Source organism: Primulina tabacum, chromosome 6 (assembly GCF_025594145.1).
Source record: "Primulina tabacum isolate GXHZ01 chromosome 6, ASM2559414v2, whole genome shotgun sequence".
Classification (NCBI taxonomy): domain Eukaryota; kingdom Viridiplantae; phylum Streptophyta; class Magnoliopsida; order Lamiales; family Gesneriaceae; genus Primulina; species Primulina tabacum.
In genome coordinates, this window is record NC_134555.1 from 7,302,700 (window position 1) to 7,324,618 (window position 21,919).

The window sequence follows — 21,919 nt, forward strand, 5'->3', positions numbered from 1 at the left end:
CTTGATGAAATATTTATTTTGCGTCAAGATAAAAATAATAACAAACCTCTCTCTTAAAAGAAATAAAAATAATAATAAAAGAAAATTAGGCTGATAGTAAAATGACAAAATTGCCTTAAAATGGCCATTGGAAATTGAGATGTTGTCGTTCCTATTAAACATTCGTTCAAAAATTGTCGAAGGGAAGTGACATACAAAACATCCCGTCATGGTTCTGTTTTAGTGGGAGACGCTGAAATCTTTTAAAATCATTGTGGAATCATGTGATTAAATAAAATAAGAGAAAATACACATAAAAAAACACACGCATTGAAAATTACTTTTTACATGAAAAACTAATGCAAAAACGTATTTGATTCGATCTAATAGTTCGTATTTTGTGAGATAGATTTTTTATTTGAGTCATTCATAAAAAATATTACTTTTTATGCTAAAAGTATTACTTTTTATTGTGAATATCGATAGGGTTGACATGTCTCACAGATAAAGATTCGTGAGATCGTCTCACAAGAGACCTACCCAAAAATTAATAATACGGTAAATTTATGTAGTGCAGTGATAAAAACATTTTTAAATAAATTTGAAAAAATCACGATATCATATTAAATTATATTCTTGTCTCCATGATAATTCAAAAACAAAGTTTCGTACAAAATGAGAGTACGTGTGAAAATTATATAAATAACAAATGTTAGTTCACTTTTTGATTCTTGATATTAAATGACATTAATCTATCATATGAAGATGATAAATTAATAGATAAGAACAAAACTATTTTTCAACTCCAAATTTTTTTTAAAGTTCAAGTTAAATCGCAGATAAGACAAGAACATGCATGTCAATTTTATAAAATAGATATCAAACTCGATTCAATTTATAGAAAAATATTATTTTCAGCGACTTTAATAATGAATTGAGTTTACTCGTCTATATAAATAGATATGTGAGATTGTTTCACAACCGGTTAAATGATTAAAGACAAAATATAGCAGTAGATTAATTTTATGATTTAAATGCATTGATTTTTTTTTTAATTCGTAAATATTCAAGGTTACAAATTCATTAATAAATTAATTTGGGTTCAAATTATATTGGATGACTTCCTATAAATTCAAGTTTACTTTTTTCACGAGGTTGGGAGAAGAAAAAGATGTCGAACTTAATCCCAATTCCCATTTGTTGGATTGTTTTTTTTTTTTTCCATTTTCAAACTCAGTTTCCTTGTCAGATCTCAACGCTCCTCTAGCTGGCTCGGTAAACTATTTCAAATCATTACGATTTTTAAAATTTGTTAGATATTTATTCGTAAAAGCTGGTTTTAAGAACTCAGTTGCGATGAATTTGCAATAATCTTGCTTAAATTCACAATCTTGAGCCACCTTGGAATTTGTTTATCGTGAAACATTTTGTGTTAAAAGGCCTTTTTTGCGGAGTGGATAAGCTCGTTGTTTTCAGTTTGTGTTTTCAGGGATCGATTTTTTGTGCTTCATTTGTTTTTGTTTTTTGTTTTTTTCCGCGTTTCAGCGTGAAATTTGTGTTCGATTCATGGTGATGCAATCTTCAAATTTGAAGGTTGTGGCCGTAAGTTTGAAGTATTTGGGATTTTGATCTGGGTTTGGGTTTTATGCTCCTCTTGTTTTGAGCAATGTCACCTTAGACGTAGGTCGGAACCTGCTTTAAAAAAGAAGAGTAATCGCAGAATCTGTGATTGGATTCGGAGCTCTTTTAGGGGGAAATATGTTGTCTGTATCGCCAAATTCGATGTCCCGGAGCTCTTTGGAGCAAATGTTGGATTTGCTCCAGCGGAGAGACGAGAACGAGAAGCCGAAGGACTTGCCTCCAGCACTTCCGGTCCGTCCCAAGCTCACCCCTCGGGCAAGGCTTCCTTCCTTCAAGCGGCCGCTGCCAACGGTCATCGAAGGTGGGGAAGCTGAACCACATTTGAGTCCATCAGATTGCAATGTGAATAAGGAAGATTTGAAAGGCTTGACAATGAATGGACTGAATGGTTCTGGGGCTAAAAAGGTCAGAGGAATGGACGCAGGAGAATCTCCCTATGTCATGGTTTCAGCTGAGGAGGAGGAACACGAGTCCCAATTGGAGGAGAAGGACATCGCCAAGCCCGTGGATTCTTCCCCTGGATCTCTCTCAGGGTTCAATGACTTTGAGGGGAATGATAGCGTGGAAAATTTCATGAAAAAGGTAGTCAATTCGGTTGATATTTATTGGTCTCTTGTTTGAATTAATTGATCTTTATGTTAAAATTTCTAAAAATGCAGTCATGATTATTTTTAATGAGGTTCTTGGGCCAACAGTTCTTTATTTGGTATTTTGTGAACACGTGAATAATGTGTGTGATGATACGAAGGTTTTGGATGCATAAAGCAGAATTAGACAAATCTCATCTCATAGCCCGTTCAAGCTTCTTCATTTAAGCCACAATATGTGCAGATGAATTTGGTAGAAAACGTTATGCTTTCTGCTGTTTTTTGGTTAATATTTGATACATTTCACGTTACTATTTTGTGAAAATTCGGGATATCTTTGAGTTCTGTTAAGAACATTACACAGTTTTCTAAGATTAGACTTTTTCTACAAAATGGAATTTCAATTGTTGCCTACTTCTATGGTTCATTATCTGGCTATTGATACAACTTACACCGTTTAGATCTGCATGTTGAAACATTTGACTAAGTTGAGATTACATGATGTTAAGTTTATGTGAGCCTTTGATCATGTTTATTTGTAGCATCACTTCCTCATTTTCTTTCAGAAACTTCGTGTTTGGTGTTGGCTGCATGATGGACTTTGGGAATTAGGGCAAGTAATTTCAACTTCAGGGGAGAGAGCCTCTGTTGTGCTACCCAATAGAAGTGTTAGTTATTTCTTTCATGATCTATTATATAGTAACTATGTTCAAGATGGATAGGTAATGTTTTGTCCTTTATTTTTTGTTTTTATATTTCTTTATATCAACATACGCGAACGGTGTGAACTATAGGTTGTGACGGTTCCCATCAGAGAGCTTTTACCTGCCAATCCAGACATTCTTGAGGGCGTGAATGAGCTTTTACAACTTATTTACTTGAACGAGCCTTCAGTTCTTCATAATCTTCATCACAGATATTGTCAAGACATAATATATGTAAGCATCTGAATGACATACTCATTTCCAAGTTTCTATAGAAAAAGTAATAATATGAGCACTCTTGAATGAATTCGTTTTTCTGTGTTATATAGAGCAAAGCAGGCCCAGTTTTACTTGCTATCAATCCATTCAAAGATGTCCAACTATATGGGAATGATGTAGCTACGGCGTACAGGCTGAAACTTTTGGACAGCCCTCATATTTATGCTATAGCTGATACCGCATACAATAAAATGGTGACAGGTGTTATAAATTTCCTGAAAGTGTTTTGTTCAAATGCTCCATAGAGTTAACATGTCACCAAGGCTCCTATTTTCTCAATTTTTTTTCTTTTCGTTTTTTGAGTTTTGCAGATGAAAAAAACCAATCCATAATCATAAGGTTGGTTGAAGTTTTTTTTTATAGCCATTCGTTAGTTTCTGTAACCAGCTTCTCCTTTGATACTTTATTTTGTTGCCTGATTATATACTTCTTCTCTATGTTCATTTCGTTGATTATGCCTTAGAAAAATTAATGATTGTAAAATTTTAGTGGGGAGAGTGGAGCTGGAAAAACAGAAACAGCTAAGTTTGCCATGAAATACTTGGCTGCGCTTGATGGAGGTTGTGGTGGAATAGAATCTAAAGTCTTGCAGACAAGCTACATACTGGAGGCCTTTGGTAATGCTAAAACATCCCTGAATGACAATTCCAGCCGATTTGTGAGTCATCTCTTTTGCTGTCATTTGAGATACATTTTTAATTAATTTTAGACATTTATTGGCATAATGTAGTTCACACTTGGTGCAGGGAAAGCTAATTGAAATTCACTTCAGTGCTGCTGGAAAAATATGTGGTGCTAAATTGCAGACATGTAAGCATGCTTTATTGGTCTAGTTGAATTTCGTAAAATTGGGAATATTATTTGTTGACTTCTGTTTGTGTTATGGTTCACTGACTTGATTTCAATTCCTTGTGTGCATCAAAACATCTATTCATGAACCAATGGTGTAGTCCTAGTCGATAAGGTCAGTGTCTCTGTTTGAAATTATAGTTGATTCTTTGAGTTGTGTATCTATTCCATGAACTTTCTGAATCAAAATCTCATTGGAGCAGTCAAGAGTGGTTCAGCAGGCCCAGGGAGAAAGATCATACCACATCTTCTACCAGCTTTGCGCTGGGGCTCCATCTGACCTCCGAGGTTTGTTTTCAGCATTTTCCGCTAGATAGGGTGCCTTTTCTTCCTTCTCTTTTGCAAATCTCATGGGATCACCGTACAACTTTTCTAGGTTCTTAAGCCTGTTTTAACTTTCTTGTAACTACTTTTTCATTTTATTTCACATGTGAAAAATAGCAATCTGGCGAGATGAATGTCATCACATTATAAGGAATGCAGAAGTACCTTTGTTTTTTAGCTTAGCCTCAGTCAATGGTTTCCTTTTCAGGTAGGTTGAAGTTAAAAAGGGCTTCTGATTACAACTATCTCAATCAAAGTGATTGCTTGGAGATCCACGATGTTGATGATTCTCTGAAGTTTCAGATTCTTATGGTAATGTCTGGTGTACGAGATCGTGATATGTATTGGATTGACTACCATTGTAGTTTAATCTCCCACACAAACGTTAACATGTAACATGAAAAGGATTATACCCTGAGAGGGGAAAACGTCTTGCTGCTGGTTTACATTCCTTTAATAAGGAAAATAGATTTTCACGAACTGAGTTGCTGGCTCAACATTTTTTTGGAGATATTAGTTTATCACTGATTCGATAGAGTGTTCATTTATCAGGGAGCTTTAAATATGGTTGGAATTAGCAAAGAAGATCAGGAACATGCCTTTGAGATGATTTCTGCAGTATTGTGGCTGGGAAATATATTATTTCATGTTGTTGACAATGAAAACCACATAGAGGTTGTTGCTGATGAAGGTAAATTAAATATCGCACTTCACTTTTGTGTCTTTTGCCTCCTCATTGCTTGTGTTTGTCCTATATGGTTCCCTTTGAAAAAGATTAAGTTTTTTGAGTTGCATAAGAGGAGAAATACTTTTTACTTCAGATCAGATGGTCTTCTGTTAGAAAATCATAGGCAATCTAGTCTGTTGAGTCGGATGGTGTGAGATGATCTACAACAGCATCAGCCTCACAGCAGCTTGTTGATACGAGAAGTAACCGATGACATAGCATTTGTTGAGTATGACTAAAATCACATCTGTTCAGAAGCAACCAAGACATATTTCTCCACCCTAAGATTTTCAATTTAGCGACTGCCTCCTGGAGAAATCCTCTTCTTCATAAGTTACTTCATTTTATTTGTAGCTTATCATTTGGTGCTTCTACTGAATATGCTTTATAGTGTCTTGTAGCTTAGCACTTGGTTCTTCTTCATCACCTGATCCACACTAGTAAATTAGTTCCACATGATCTAAGTGCACCTGTAATTATTTATAATTTAAAAGGGCTATTTTAACAGCAGCATCGAAAATGCATCAAAGATGCAGTCATTGATTCGCCCGAGAGTTCACAATTGCTGCGAGCAAACATATTAATGCTCGTTCTATATTTTCTCCTTGGTTGATGCCTCTTCTTTGTCTAGAAAAATCCAAATTTTGATACCTAATACCCCATAGATAGTCCGAACAATCTTTTTTAGGTAAGGCTGAAAACAGGTGCCTGAAATTTTTGATATCCATGCTAATGTATCGATGCTTTGATTTAAGATTTCAGAGTCAGTTTCCTTTATCTGCTGCAGCTGTTGCCAATGCCGCTAGCTTGATAGGCTGCAGTGCATGGGACCTAATGCATGCTTTGTCATCCTGTAGAATACAAGATGAAAATGAAGAAGTCATCAAAACGTTGACACTACAACAGGTTCATTAAAAATATTCGTATTTATTCTTCAAAGCTTAGCTGTTTCTTGGTCTCACAACCACGCAAAGTTACACCAATATTTCTTGCCAGTCCTCTGGCACATGCATGTGTATTGTCTACTTTGTGAAAGATTGTATTTGCTTCACTTAAAACTAAACTACCAATCCATTTTCATTTCAATAGAAGCTATTTTTTGTTTTGATTTAGGCAAGAGATACAAGAGATGCACTGGCAAAGTTTATCTACGCGAGCTTGTTCGATTGGCTTGTAGAAGAGATCAATTCAGCACTTGCAGTGAGCGAACAACACTCTGGGAAATCCATAAGCATTCTAGATATTCATGGTTTTGAATCTTTCAAAGTAAAAATTGGCTTAGTTTTTGTTGGTTCTGAGATTATCATCTACTCATATTTCACTCATATTCATTCTTCTTTTATTTTGCTCCAGAAAAATAGCTTTGAACAGTTTTGCATAAATTATGCTCATGAGAGGCTCCAGCAACATTTTACTCGGCATCTCTTCAAACTTGTGCAAGAGGTAAGCAACGTATATATTACTGTGAATGCAAAATAAGGAATTGCAAGGCTGGTTTATGTTACACCCCTTTTAACATATCCATTTGCAAGAAATTGAACCACACTGAGGTTATCATTGATTTTGTTGATCTGCTAAAAGACTCCTTTTTTTTTTTTAAAAAAAAATCTGGTAAATCAATAGGCAGATTACCATGCTTGCAGTTTTATCCTGTTTGACTTGTCTGTACGATCAAAAATTTACGAACACCCAAGTATTTCTGTCTAGTTTCAGATTCCTACACTGTTCCAACACTTCTTTGGCGTGACATTTTGAGCGTGAGAAAAAATTGGCAAATGATGTGATCAAACTTTTCTTGCACCGTAAATTACCGATAAGATCAATCTTTTAAGTTCGAATAAATCAGAAGTGCACGAGTCAAGTTATAATAAAGTGTACAAGTACGAGTATCGTTCCAACAGATATTGATTAGACAAATTTACCCTAAAAACAATTATTTAGTTACTTAAAATTAAAATAATAAGTGAATTCAACTAAATTAAAAAGACCAAACACAATATAAATAATATGAATTAAAATAATAAGTAAACAATTGTTATGATATCAATTCACGTACCCCTTGATCTTGTTTAGTGATTAAATTTCAATTCATAAACCATGCTTTGACGGCATTCCTTAATCTATCAATATACTATGTCGAGCTATATTAATCTAATTTACAATATGCAGTAAACAACTGTCCTTATATTATTTAACAGTTGCAATCGCATTAACGAATCGTGGAATCCTCACGACAATCAATATGTATCCAACCTCATATATTTATTTAAGTTGTAGATCCATGAATTATGTTACCTATCTTGTTATAAAATCTCCCATCGGTCTCAATTATAATATATAAAATCACTTCGAAGTTGATCATGCTCCAAAGATGCAACAAAAACCAATAACATAATCCAGTATGCTCAAAAACAAAATTCAATCTTAAAAGAAAAATCAAAATTGCTTGAGGTAAGATCCCCTAAATCCTAAATAAAATAGAAGAGAAAAAGATAACGTTGTTGAGTTCTTATTCTTCGCTTTTCTTCTTGTCTTGTTGCTGCTTTCTCCTGTAGCGCCCTTACCCGACCCACTACTAGACAGACTAATAAACATGCAACATTTAAACTTAATAACCACAATTAAACAGCGGAAACCAAATACTTAATCATCTTACAACCCAAACGAAAACAAAACAATAACAACAATCTTAAACATTAATACAACCATAACGAAAAACACAACTCTGAACGAGAAAACAATAAACCACAGAGAATCCTCCACTGGATCACCACTGAAACCCAACTGCTCTAGCCACTGCCCTGGTCGTCCGAACCGTCCAACCTAAGACCTGCCCCGTGGAATGGGGTGCCCAAGATGAAAACAAGGACGTGAGCGACAATCGTCCAATACGAGAATGTACGAGTATACAAACTGATATGATGCATGTGAAATGCAATATGCTCGGATATCAAGGATCAAGTCAAGAATCTCATGCTCAGTCTAGAGGCGCCTAAGTGTGTAGTCTCTGATCTGCCCTAGGCATGTTTTGGCTCCCACACTCATCAATAAGACGTGGACCTACAATGTCCAGGTCATCAGAGCCCACGGGTCCCGTCGGACATTGTAGCTCTCGATGCCCCATCGTCCACAACACAGAATAGAGCTGAGCGGCCCCAACAAACGAGGTATATCTCAAAAGATATCAGGCTCAACATGATATGTCATGCATAATATGCCAAAGCAGTAAAACATGTATCATGCAACAGATAAATATGCAGCATATAAGTGTGTAGACTACGCTTGAATATCTCAGTCAGTACATCACGTACCTCACTAAAACAATCTGACAGAAAGCTCTGAACCTAAACAATACCAACATAATGAAATCACTATCAAACCAGATCAAACATGCTACAAGTTCTCCTTAATGATCCTTAAATCACTATTTAAGGCTTTAGGATTATACTTGCGTCCGTCGTCAGCCCGCTGATTATGTCTCGATCTCAGATCACCGACCCCTCCTCGAGTCGACACTAGCTCCGAAACTTCCCGACACCAAAGTGCCCTAGAACTGGCTAGAAAACCTAAGATAACTAGAACTCTCTCTGAAGAATGCGGTGTATGAAACAAAAGAATCGGCTTCCATTTATAGGCTGCATCCGCATTATTTCAGAAATCCGAATCAATCTTATCTGCCACGTGTCAGAATCTCATTGGTCTAGTTAGATTTCTCGAGATAATGAAATCTGAAGTAGATCGGGTTATCCATTTAAAATTCAGTGGATACCAACAGCTTAATCCCGATTTGTCAATTCCTTAATAATACTTAATTCAAAACAAGGATTCGGGTCATTACATCCTCCCCTCCTTACAAAGATTTCGTCCTCGAAATCAAAACTGAAGTACAATACAACTGAATAAAATACAACTCAAAACAAATGTGGATACTCTGAGCGCATACGACTCTCTAACTCCCAAGTCGCTTCTGCAGTACCTCGGCGTTGCCATTGCACTAGAACAAGTGGAATGGTCTTGTTCCTGAGCTTTTTCTCTTTCCTACCCAGGATTAAAAGCGGCTGCTCGACATAAGTCAAGTCTTCTTCAAGTTGAACATCTGTCGGACCAAGAACGTGCAATTCATCTGCTACATACCGTCGTAGCAACGATACATGAAAGACATTATGAATGCTGGACAGATATGGCGGTAAAGCCAATCGATAAACCAAATTTCCAACACATTCCAAGATCTCAAAAGGTCCGATGAATCTTGGGGCTAATTTTCCCTTGAGTCCAAATCTCATTACCCTGCGGAATGGTGAAACTTTAAGGAAAACTTTTTCCCCTGACTGAAACTGTAGAGGTCTACGCTTGGTATTCGCGTAACTCGATTGACGATCTTGTGCAGTTTTAATTCTCTTCTTGATCAATTCCACTACGTCAATCGCTTGTTGCACTAATTCAGGTCCTTGCACTTGTCGTTCTCCTACTTTGTCCCAAAACAAAGGAGTACAACAACGTCTACCATACAAAGCTTCGAACGGAGCCATACCAATGCTGCTGTGGTAGCTATTGTTATATGCAAACTCCACAAGCGGCAGATGATCATGCCATGCTGGTCCAAAATCCAAAGCACAAGCACGCAACATGTCCTCAAGTGTTTGAATAGTCCTCTCAGACTGACCATCGGTCTCTGGATGATAGGCAGTACTCAGACTCAATGTCGTTCCCAACGCTTTTTGAAAACTTCCCCAGAACCTTGAGGTAAAGCGTGGATCTCTGTCACTGACTATACTTGTTGGCACACCATGATATTTAAGAATCTCTTGGATGTATAGTCTTGCCATGCAATCGAAACTATATTCCCGACTATACGGAATGAAATGTGCTGACTTAGTCAGTCGGTCCACAACAACCCAAATTGCATCACAATTCTTAGAAGACAACAGCAAGTGGGTGACAAAATCCATCGTTACATGCTGCCACTTCCACTCAGGGATAGGAAGATTCTGAAGTAATCCTCCTGGTCGTCGATGTTCAGCTTTCACTTGCTGACAAACCAAACACTTGGCTACAAACTGGTAAACACTTTTCTTCATACCTTTCCACCAAAACTTGGTCTTCAAATCCTTATACATTTTCATGCTTCCAGGGTGGATACTCAACTTACTCCTATGAGCTTGAGATAAAATCTCGTCTCTCAATTTAGAATCTTATGGAACTACGATTCTTCCTAACAGACACAAGGTTCCATCTGTTTGGAACGCAAAGCCAGATGTGTTGTCTCCGTTAGCTAACCTTGCTAACTTTTCCACCTTCGGATCAGAAAACTGAGCTTATCTGATTTTGGCATACAACATCGGTTCAGATAAAATGCTCGTTACTTGAATGTGTTCCATTCCTTTCTTATGACGGAAGTGAAATCCCAGAGAACAACAATCTTGGATTACACTTGATATGAAACTTGTCTGAAGTGCAGATAATCTCACCTTGCGACTAAGAGCGTCAGCTGTAAGATTCGCTGATCCTGGATGATACTTGATTTCGCAATCATAATCCTTTAACAAATCCATCCATCTTCTTTGGCGCAGATTCAACTCTGCTTGAGTGAAGATATACTTCAAACTCTTGTGATCTGTAAAGGTATCAAATCTCTCTCTGTAGAGATAATGTCGCCAGATCTTCAAAGCAAACACAATCGGTGCCAATTCCAGATCATGAACTGGATAATTCTCTTCATGCTTCTTCAACTGTATGGATGCATATGCAATCACATGACCGTTCTGGGTTAAAACGCACCCAAGTCCTTGAAGTGATGCATCAGTGTAAACAATATACCTTCCTGATCCAGATGGCAGAGCTAAAACTGGTGCAGTTGTCAAACGTTGACGCAGTTCATTAAAACTATTTTCACAATCATGTGTCCATTCGAACTGCACATTCTTACACGTCAGTTGAGTCAATGGTTTGGCAATCTGAGAAAATCCTGAAATGAATCTCCGGTAATAACCTGCCAAACCTAGAAAACTTCTTGTCTCTTGAGCTGATTCCGGTCGTGCCCAACTCAACACTGCTTCGATCTTGCTAGGATCCACTGATATCCCATCTTTGGGTATAACATGTCCCAAGAAGACAACTCTGTCGAGCCAAAACTCGCACTTGTTCAACTTAGCATACAGTTGGTGATTCCTTAAGGTTAACAACACAATCCTTAAATGTTGTGCATGCTCTTCAAGGCTACGAGAGTATACCAGTATGTCATCAATAAAGACAATGACAAACTTGTCAAGATACTCCTGGAATACTCGGTTCATCAAATCCATAAATACTGCTGGAGCATTCGTCTAACCAAACGGCATCACTAGAAACTCGTAATGCCCATACCTTGTTCGAAATGCAGTCTTAGGGATATCACGTTGATGAACTCGAAGTTGATGATATCCAGACCGTAAATCGATCTTCGAGTACACTGAAGTCCCATGCAGTTGATCAAACAAATCATCAATCCGTGGTAACGGATATTTATTCTTGACTGTTACTCGGTTCAACTGCCGATAATCTATGCAAAGTCGCATAGACCCATCCTTCTTTTTAAGGAACAACACTGGTGCTCCCCAAGGAGACACACTGGGTCTAATGTACTCCTTGTCAAGAAGATCTTGTAACTGTTGTTTCAACTCTTTCATCTCTGTTGGTGCCAATCTATAAGGCGCTCTGGAGATAGGTGCGGTTCCTGGTACCAACTCTATCTCCGCTTCCACTTCCCTCTCCGGAGGAAATCCAGGAATTTCATCGGGGAAAACATCAGGAAATTCATCGACAACTGGAATGTTCTTCACGTAGATTACATCCTTCGATACGTCAACAGCATAAATGAGATATCTTTCTCCTCCTTTCGCTAAAGCCCGCTGTGCCTTTACAGCAGACACTACTGGCATTGGAGGTCGAGCTCCCTCACCGAAGAAGAACCAATTCTCGTCTCCTTCTGGACGAAACTGAACGAGACGTTAATAACAATCTACAGTCGCTCTATACTTAGTCAATAGGTCGATTCCCATAATACAATCGAAATCTTCCATAGCCAATATCATCAAATTGGCAGACAAGTATTTTCCTTCAAACTCTAACAAACAGTCTGCTACAAGTCGCTTAGCTAAAACCTCTTGTCCCATCGGTGTAGACACCGACAACAAAACATCTAATGACACGTAGGGTAGTTTATGCTTCTTAACAAACATTGATGCTATGAATGAATGCGATGCCCCAGTGTCAATTAATACATATGCAGGAATACCACATAAAAGAAAATTACCTGCAATGACTCTCTCGTTTTGCTCTTCAGCTTGTTCTTGGTTTAGGGCAAACACTTGCCCCTGAACTCGTGGGCGTTGCTGAGACCCTTGTGACGTTCCTCCACGACGAGAACCTTGAGCAGGAAAACCTTTCTGTTGCACAGTGGCCTCAGACTGTTTTCCACTGTGAGACCCTGTCATAGAACCTCCGCCTCCACTCGGATTCTCCAAATTAGGGCAATCCCTCTTCATGTGACCAAAACCACCACAATTGAAACATGCACCTGTTGCTCTTCGACAATTCTCCGTCGGGTGATTACCTCCGCAGTGGCCACATTGCATCTTTTTCCTACCAAAGCTGTGTATCCCTCCAGAACCGGAAGAAGAAGAAGAAGATGCAGACTTCTTGAAAGACTGACCCCTTGGTTCCAATGAACTAGAACTTTTGCTAGCTTGCATAGCCTTCCTCCTAGCAATACTGATCTCGGCTTGACGACAACGATTCACTAATCCTTCGTACGAAGTAGGATCATCACAGACAGAAACCCGATCAAAAATCTCCTGGTTCAAACCATTCAAAAAGTGAGAATATTTTGCTGCAGAATTCTCACTTATGTGAGGAGCATACGGCAACAGATCCGTAAAACGCTTCTGATAATCCTCAATGTTCGAATCGCCTTGCTTAATGGTCAACAGTTCCATATCCTTCGCCTGACGAAGAGCTGGCGGAAAGTGATGATTGATGAAGGCCTGACGGAAATGTTCCCAACGAATCCGCCCATGCTGCTGAACTAGAATGGCAGAAACAGGTTTCCACCATTTCCAAGCTTTTCCTTGGATCATGAAATCGGCTACCTCCATCTTCTCATCCTCGTCATAGTGCAACACTCGAAAACACTGCTCCATGATATCGACCCAAGCTTCAGCAACATCAGCATTCTCATCTCCGGTCAACGGAGGAGGTCCAATCTTCATGAAATCCATAATGTTGACACGGTTCCTACGTCTCTTTTCATCATGATCTCGGTGACGCCTTCCGTCATGATCTCTACGACGATGTTCTCGGCCAGCCTCATCGTCGCCATAACGGCCATGTCCCACACTACCGTGACTGCTTCCATCTCCTGACATCTGAAAGGAAACTAAAATCAACCCCTAAATCCTCAAAACAGAATTACTAAAGTCCCAAAAATCTTTGCATGCTCTGATGCCACCAAATGTAGCGCCCTTACCCGAGCCACTACTAGACAGACTAATAAACATGCAACATTTAAATTTAATAACCACAATTAAACAGCGGAAACCAAATACTTAGGTGCCCAAGATGAAAACAAGGACGTGAGCGACAATCGACCAATACGAGAATGTACGAGTATACAAACTGATATGATGCATGCGAAATGCTATATGCTCGGATATCAAGGATCAAGTCAAGAATCTCATGCTCAGTCTAGAGGCGCCTAAGTGTGTAGTCTCTGATCTGCCCTAGGCATGTTTTGGCTCCCACACTCATCATCAAGACGTGGACCTACAATGTCCAGGTCATCAGAGCCCACGGGTCCCGTCGGACATTGTAGCTCTCGATGCCCCATCGTCCACAACACAGAATAGCGCTGAGCGGCCCCAACAAACGAGGTATATCTCAAAAGATATCAGGCTCAACATGACATGTCATGCATAATATGCCAAAGCAGTAAAACATGTATCATGCAACAGATAAATATGCAGCGTATAAGTGTGTAGACTACGCTTGGATATCTCAGTCAGTACATCACGTACCTCACTAAAACAATCTGACAGAAAGCTCTGAACCTAAACAATACCAACATAATGAAATCACTATCAAACCAGATCAAACATGCTACAAGTTCTCCTTAATGATCCTTAAATCACTATTTAAGGCTTTAGGATTATACTTGCGTCCGTCGTCAGCCCGCTGATTATGTCTCGATCTCAGATCACCGACCCCTCCTCGAGTCGACACTAGCTCCGAAACTTCCCGACACCAAAGTGCCCTAGAACTGGCTAGAAAACCTAAGATAACTAGAACTCTCTCTGAAGAATGCGGTGTATGAAACAAAAGAATCGGCTTCCATTTATAGGCTGCATCCGCACTATTTCAGAAATCCGAATCAATCTTATCTGCCACGTGTCAGAATCTCATTGGTCTAGTTGGATTTCTCGAGATAATGAAATCTGAAGTAGATCGGGTTATCCATTTAAAATTCAGTGGATACCAACAGCTTAATCCCGATTTATCAATTCCTTAATAATACTTAATTCAAAACAAGGATTCGGGTCATTACATCTTCTTTCTGGCGTCTGATGGTGTCTGATGATCTTCTTTTGTGTGTTAGGGCTGCTACAACACACACACACACACACACACACACACACACACACACACACACACACACACACACACACACACACACACACACACACACACACACACACACACACACACACCCCGCCGTCGCGCCCTAGCCCTAAAAATTGAAATATAATTGAGCATATTTTTTCCTTATCGTGTCGACCGCTATTTCTATACCGCCCTAGCGCATCATCCTCGCAAATCTAGCTTGTTTTTCTTCGTTAGCGCGCTGGGGTAGGCAAAAATACACGCCCTAGTGCGGCCTACTCGAATTTATTTGTTTTCTTCTCTTCATTTGCCTGCTGAGGCGGTCATATCAACCGCCCTAGCATGTCTTGCTCGGAGTTTAGCTGATAATTCTCATCTTTTTGATTAAGTCCACCTACAAATCAACTGAAACATATGAGGGATGAGCAATATGCATAAATTATGAATAAAAAAGATAAAATGCAGACTCGATATCCTAAACTCATACAATAATAGATTAAAATAACACAATTAAAACACGTAAAAATGGCGCTTAATGATGGCTCTGGGCATGTTTAGCATGTATATGGTGGATACCCTGACGTAGTTTTTAGGCATGTGGGATTATTTTTCTATTTTGCCAATTTATGAGGGTATAACAACAGTCTAAAAATTGTAGGGAATTTTGAAATAATTTTCAAATTCTTCACATGAATTTTGGAGCTTGATTGATGATAAATTTTTTTGCTTGAATTCATGCTTATGACTTTTAGGCAAACATGGATTGTTGATGGCGTGGACTTGCTTTTTAAGTGATTTTTTAATTATTTTTTTAATTAATGTATGCGTGGATATGGAATAGCTGTGTAATTTCTTTAAATTTTCAAAAGTTCTGCCCATTGGTGCATGCTGATGTGCTATTATGTGTGCAAAATAGCACTCCTGGAACTTTCAGTATCTTATATATTTTCAGTTGACTCTTTTTAGAAGATCCCTGAAAATTTTTTTACTACTCCAAATGTTATACCTATGATAACACAATATCTTTATTCCAGGAGTTCGAAGTAGATGGAGTTGACTGGACAAAAGTTGATTTTGAAGACAACCAAGACTGTTTAGATCTCATTGAGAAGGTGTTTCTTTTCTCCGTGTATTAAGTGTGTTAGGAGTCTGTACTGTGTTGTTTTTATATCTCTCTATTTTTTTCCTTTTGGTTTTCTTCTTTCCTTTTATAGTTCCTTATCTGATGCATTCATGATTTTTACACGATTAGCCTAAATACGTGTTTTTGTGGTGGGGTCCCTGTGAACTGTGTCTAGTCTAGGCCAGGACTTAATGTTGTTAGAGAATTACAAACATTTTCTTACTTCCAAATTCATGTGTGCTCCCCTGCTTCAATCTTTTAGATTATATGTAATATGAACCAGTAATAGACTTATAGTCATGTTCATGCATGCAAGCAAAATAGAAGGTCATTGGTATAGTATAGTGTAATTCTTATAGTTTGTTTTGTGTATCAGCAGGGACCTAGTGGAATAATATCTTTATTGGATGAAGAATCAAATTTCCCCGATGCCACAGCTTTGACTTTTGCTTCTAAGCTTAAGCAGCAGTTGAATACTCATAATTGCTTTAAAGGAGATAGAGATGGAGCAGCATTCAGTGTTCACCATTCCTCTGGAGAGGTTAGTTTTGCATATCGTTGTGCCTTTGTGGAATTTGAACTCCTGTAAGAATGTGGCTATATCTGCAGCAGTGAAAATTTAAGCATAAATGTGGAAATTCTTTTTCCAACTTTTAAAAGACTATCTTTCTATTGGAGTACCCTTTACTGGTGGTCCATTAGATTGCCATTCTTATAAATTTTTTTCCCTAAATAAACATTGTCTTACGGTTGGTCTATGATAAATGATAATCATTATTGTCAGGGAATGTTGTTCATCTTGAAGAGCATCAAGCATGCATTTGATTTTATGCAATACTTCTCTATCATATTGGTTGTCCAGTTTCATGTGAGTTTGCTGAACTTATTTATGTGCGCATTAGATTTCAAGTCTGTCGGGACTGCTGCTGTGTCTAACCCATCTGCTTCAAATTATTAAGACCTGTTCTACAAGAACGAATATCAGATTCATGTATTAATATGAATTATGCAATAAAGGGATTTTAATAGCGAGCCTTCTCTTCAGTTTTTTCATGTATGTTACAATAGGTTTGTTTTAGTTTTTTGTAATATAATATTTGGTTATGGCCATGAGATCATATTCCACAGAACTGGAACTGTGATTTCCATATTTCAACCACCTTAGCATGTGGCTCAACCGGATGCCTAACGTGCATAGATATAATTTATGTTCGTAACTTAATTTAAACGGTTGACATTTTGTATACATAGCATTCCTGAATTTTTCTTCTTGTTCAGTGGATGCTGCCTTCTAGTGGTGACAAGGATGGATGACCACCCAATATGGATATTTTAATATGCAATGTTTTTGTACATGAATTGTGCCCAAACTTCTTAACTGTTGTTTAATTTTGTGTTAAGGTACTTTATGACTCAGGTGGATTCTTGGAAAAGAACAGAGATAAATTGCAATTTGATACCATTCAATTACTCTCGTCATGCACCAGTCGCCTTCCTCAGATGTTTGCAGCTGTAATGCTTAAAGAAGCCCAGTTAGCTTGCCAACAGCAAAGTGTAGCCACAAGATACAAGGTGTGGCTTTTTCTCCCATTCCTAATCCCATCTATTACCAGACCACTCATGCCAATAGAATAAAAAGTTGGAAACAACTGGATAACTGCATTGTTCGGCAGATGGAAAACTGCTGAAATTGTTGAGCTAATTATTCTTTTAATGTGATTTGCGCACTTACTGAACAAATGAATGTACGTAATCTGTATCTTTAGTGTACAAATGAGCGTAATGTCCACCCTTCATGTTACCCTTTGGGTATAAATTTAATTGTTAAAACTTTCCGTCATTGCATGTGTTAAGAAACTTTTTTGACTATCTTTTATAATTGTAGGATCAGCTATTTAAATTAATGCAGCATCTTGAAAGCACAACGCCGCACTTTATTTGTTGCATAAAACCAAATAGTAAGCAGCTTCTTGGTGAGTTTGAAAAGGATCTTGTGCTCAAGCAGCTCAGATGCTATGGGGTTCTAGCAGGGGCTAGGATATCAAGATCAGGTTACCCCACACGAATAGCACATCAAGAATTTGCGAGGAGGTAAAATGTGGCTATCTTTATTTTTTAGTCACTCCTTTTGGTTGTATTGATCTTTTAAAATCTGCTGGCCGGGCTTTTAGGTATGGGTTCCTGATTCCAGAATGTAATGTATGTCAAGATCCTTTAACCACATCAGTTGCCATTCTGCAGCAGTTTGATATCCTCCCAGAAATGTATCAATTTGGTTTCACGAAACTGTACTTCCGTGCAGGACAGGTGTGTTTTTGTGTTTGTGTTTGGCCAGTTCCTAATATTTTTTGTTTATGCCATTCTTTTATGGCCGCAAAAATTTGGGTCTTGATGGTTTGGCTTTCATTGTATTGTATTCCGGGATATATGATGGTTTTGGATGACTATCGATATGTAACTGGGTTAGGACTAACAGCATTACGGAAGTTTTGGTTTTCATAATCTACTAGAAGTTTAATGAATGTTAATAGTTGATGCACTTCTTTTAAATTTTATGGTTAGTTTCAGAAGTTGTAGAAGTTAACGCCGAAGCAAAGAACAATTGAATTTGTTTTTAACTTTCATCTAGCAAATTCAGTTGATTCTATTATTTTTTGGATTATGCATATGTTGCCAACATTTCCTGAAGATTGCTTATAGTATGTTAGAAGATCTCACAGATTAGTATGCATCACCAGCTGTCTACTGTGTGCAACAGATTGGTGCATTGGAAGAAGTTAGAAAACAAACTCAGCAGGGTTCTCTTGAGGTGCAGAAGTGCTTCCGCAGTCATCACGCTCCTCGGAATTTCCTTGAACTCAAGCAAGGAGTAACCAAATTGCAATCATGTAAGACTGATTTTTTCCATAATTTTTCATCATCAAATCAGTCAACTCTATTAAAATTTTTAGAGATAAGAGTACTTTTCTTCTCTGATATATTTGAATTAATGCCCCAATCAGATTCTCTCTTTGTTATGATATGGCATTTCTTTCTCATGCCAATTTATCTCATTTGATACCATTGATAAGTAAAATGATAATTATTTTTTCAGATGTCCGTGGTGAAATATCCAGAAAGGAGTATGGTTTGCTTAAGTTGAAAAAGCAGGTAGTTTCAAAGACATTGGATGAGCAGCTCGTGGCAGTTTTGCAAATACAATCTGGTAAGAGTCAACTTTAAGTCCTTGTTGCGACAACGAAGTATCATAATCCCCACATGTTCTTTTCTGCAGTTATTCGTGGATGGTTGGTTCGTAGACATTTAAGTTGCCTTCACAATGTTAATAAACGGAAAACGTGGAAGAAGGATAAAGTCAAGGTATGGTGTTCCGAAAGCAATAACTTGATTATAGTTTTGGTTCTGTCTAGAACCCTTAGAAATTGGTCATTTCTATTTTTAAATGTTTCTTCAGGAAAAATAAATATGCAAATACTTAGGAGTCATGTTTGGTAGTATCTGTTTCTCAATAAATGATAAGCATAAATAAGCCAAAAAAAGAATCTGAATTCTCTTAACGCTTGACTTTTTTTGTATTATTGTTTTGCAATTTAAACTACATTCTCTATTCTTCGCTTTTTATCAATATTTAACCCTTTTTTACCTAGTTCATTTTTTTACATTTGTTTTCTTGGTAAGTAAATATTATACTTTACATTTCATCGGTTTTTACCATCTAAATTATTTTTTACTTTGATATGATTTACAAATCACTATTATTTGTACATGTTTTATGAAAGCATTCTAATGTTAATGAATTTATTAGTTTTATTTCATAAATTATATTTTTGTACATCTCTTATTTAATATTTACTAATACGAATTTTACATTTTTATTTAATTTAAGAGTAACATACACAAAAACTACACTAGTTAATATTATTTTCAGTTATTTCAACAATTAAAAATTGCTTTTGACTGTTCATCTCAAACAAACTTGCAATCAAAGACATATTTAATTTCAACCTTCTATTTCTTTCTCAAATATTAAAGTGTTTTCATTCAATAAGTAGAAAATGAGACCAGGAACAAAAACATTTTACTCCTCTACAACCCTGTCTAAACTTGGCTACCCGTTTGATACCTTGTATTTGCTAATTTTTGTAATCTTATGTGTTAGAACAAGTCGATGCTTTTACATTAAATTTTAGACATTTATTCTCACGGAAATTCTTATATCTCGGGTTACATCTCAAGGAAATGCTTTATCAATTTTTTTCACGTTTTGGTTCTAGGCTATGCTTAATTGGCACTGAAGTGAACATGATAGTGTAATTGAACTGGTGCCCATTCATCCACTCTACTGCAAATTTGTTAGATATTTTTAGATTTTTTGTGTATGTAACCGTCTATGAAGGGAAGTAGAATAAAACTGAGATCTAGTTACAACAAAAAATGGAAAGCCATTTTAGTCATAATCAATGTGCGCATTGCCTCCCTAGCCTCCAGTCCGTTATATTTGATTTGGATGAGCTTGTGTTGCAATCAAACTATGCTTAACTTTGATCTACTGAGCAGGATCTGCCGTCAGATCTGTTAGCTTCGGGTGTTGAAGAACTTAGAAGGCAGCTATTGATGGCAGAGGTGACACTTGGACAAAAGGAAAATGAAATTGAGGTTTTGAGAGTGCAAGTACAACAATTTGAGGCACGGTGGTCAGAATATGATGGCAAGATGAAATCCATGGAGGAGATGTGGCAAACTCAGATTTCATCTTTACAAGTGAGTTATTCATAATCTTTTGCTATGATTTCCAATAGATGGTAATGAACTCTGTCGACAGGAAACATCCAGCTTAAGGATGGCCTCAATTGATGACAGTGGAGTGGGTTGCTTTTGAACTTGCATATGAGCGGTGACTAATAGCTGCTTAGGGTTGTTATAGGAAGTTGATATACATGTCTGTCTAGGATGAAATTGTGCAGAATGAAGGCAAAGTCTTCTACTCACTTGGAATGCTCTATGGCAGAAGTTAGGCTAATGTGGGACAAATTATGGTTCCCAAAAATGGAGGACTAAAACATTTAAAATGTTAAATAAAACAGATAATTAAATATATCAGCTTTGGTATGGTCTAGCTTTAGCTTCTGTTTGTTAGTAGTATGTGATCGATTTTGTCACAGTGGTTGTAGTGTCATAACCAGTTAACCCATGGAAAAAAGATAGTTTTAAAACTAGAGGAGTTAATAACTATCTGTAGGGCTACTTATATCTTACTTTGTTATTGCAGATGAATTTGGTAGCAGCAAAAAAGAGTCTTAAGAGTGACAACACATCGGGTCAACATATGGGAATCCAAAATCTTGGTGGTAACATCCCCATCAAATCCTACAACAATGGTGTGGAGGCCGGGGCATATCGTGAGATGAATGGTGGGTTAAATGCAATTAGTCCTCTTGTGGAGGAGTTTGAGCAAAGGAAAAAAAGTTTTGAAGATGAAGCCTTGCCAGTTGTGGAAGGCAACTCTGGACACTCCCGTTCCGTAAATCCCGTTGAGGAAGTGCAGAAACTGAAACAGAGGTTTGAGGCTTGGAAAAAAGGCTACGAGGTTCGGTTAAGTGAAGCCACAGCAAAAGCCAACAAGCTGGGTTTGGCTGAAGTTGAGAAAAATCGAAGGAAATGGTGGAGAAGGGCGTGTATAATTTTTTAGCTCCCAAGTCTGAGATGCTTCTTTTAAAGACTGATATTATTCCCCATGTGGCTGATGGGGGATTATGTAAGTTAGACTAGGTCAGAGATTAGCCGAGTGTATATAGATATCTATTTTGTTGTATCGGGGAAATTTCAACATCATGCTCCTGAGTGTAGAATTCTGTATTTAGAACTAGACTGTATGTGGTAGTTAGAGACAGAAGGAAGAGAAATGTCTGTATCATTTGACTTGCTTCTCCTGTAAGAACGATATTGTTACATTATGGCTCAAGTAAAAATTGTGGCAGCTTGTGATTTCCCTAGTTGAGTTTTCTTAAATTTCATCTCTGATCATGAGATTTTAACTCATGTTTCTCTTCAGTATGTTCTCTGGCTAGGTCTT

The 21,919-nt window shown here is 37.6% G+C and overlaps 1 protein-coding gene across 3 annotated transcripts; it reads left to right on the forward strand.

Annotated features, from left to right (window-relative positions):
• The first annotated feature begins 1,109 nt into the window (after window positions 1-1,109).
• On the forward strand, window positions 1,110-21,839 carry LOC142549065 (myosin-2-like). Of its 3 annotated transcripts, none has more exons than XM_075657815.1 (24): window positions 1,110-1,254; window positions 1,525-2,202; window positions 2,774-2,875; window positions 3,002-3,145; window positions 3,241-3,391; window positions 3,502-3,529; window positions 3,680-3,848; window positions 3,937-4,000; window positions 4,141-4,154; window positions 4,243-4,327; window positions 4,572-4,675; window positions 4,916-5,054; window positions 5,878-5,996; window positions 6,204-6,533; window positions 15,758-15,835; window positions 16,226-16,387; window positions 17,248-17,418; window positions 17,732-17,937; window positions 18,018-18,153; window positions 18,605-18,734; window positions 18,941-19,051; window positions 19,121-19,206; window positions 20,404-20,607; window positions 21,116-21,839. In XM_075657815.1, the coding sequence occupies exons 2-24, from the start codon at window positions 1,738-1,740 to the stop codon at window positions 21,533-21,535; spliced, it is 3,618 nt and encodes a 1,205-aa protein (XP_075513930.1). In that variant the 5' UTR covers window positions 1,110-1,254; window positions 1,525-1,737; the 3' UTR covers window positions 21,536-21,839. The 3 variants fall into 3 exon arrangements, with proteins under 3 accessions (XP_075513930.1, XP_075513931.1, XP_075513932.1); XM_075657816.1 differs by having other exon boundaries at window positions 1,120-2,202; window positions 6,204-6,356; window positions 6,444-6,533; window positions 16,223-16,387; XM_075657817.1 differs by having other exon boundaries at window positions 1,121-2,202; window positions 6,204-6,356; window positions 6,444-6,533.
• The last annotated feature ends 80 nt before the right edge of the window (window positions 21,840-21,919 follow it).

Coding starts and splice junctions, on each gene's coding strand:
- LOC142549065 (XM_075657815.1), top strand. CDS start 1,738: ATGTTGTCTGTATCGCCAAATTCGATGTCCCGGAGCTCTTTGGAGCAA. Junction 2,876..3,001: donor TTGTGCTACCCAATAGAAGT/GTTAGTTATTTC, acceptor TGTGAACTATAG/GTTGTGACGGTTCCCATCAG. Junction 18,735..18,940: donor AGTAACCAAATTGCAATCAT/GTAAGACTGATT, acceptor TTATTTTTTCAG/ATGTCCGTGGTGAAATATCC.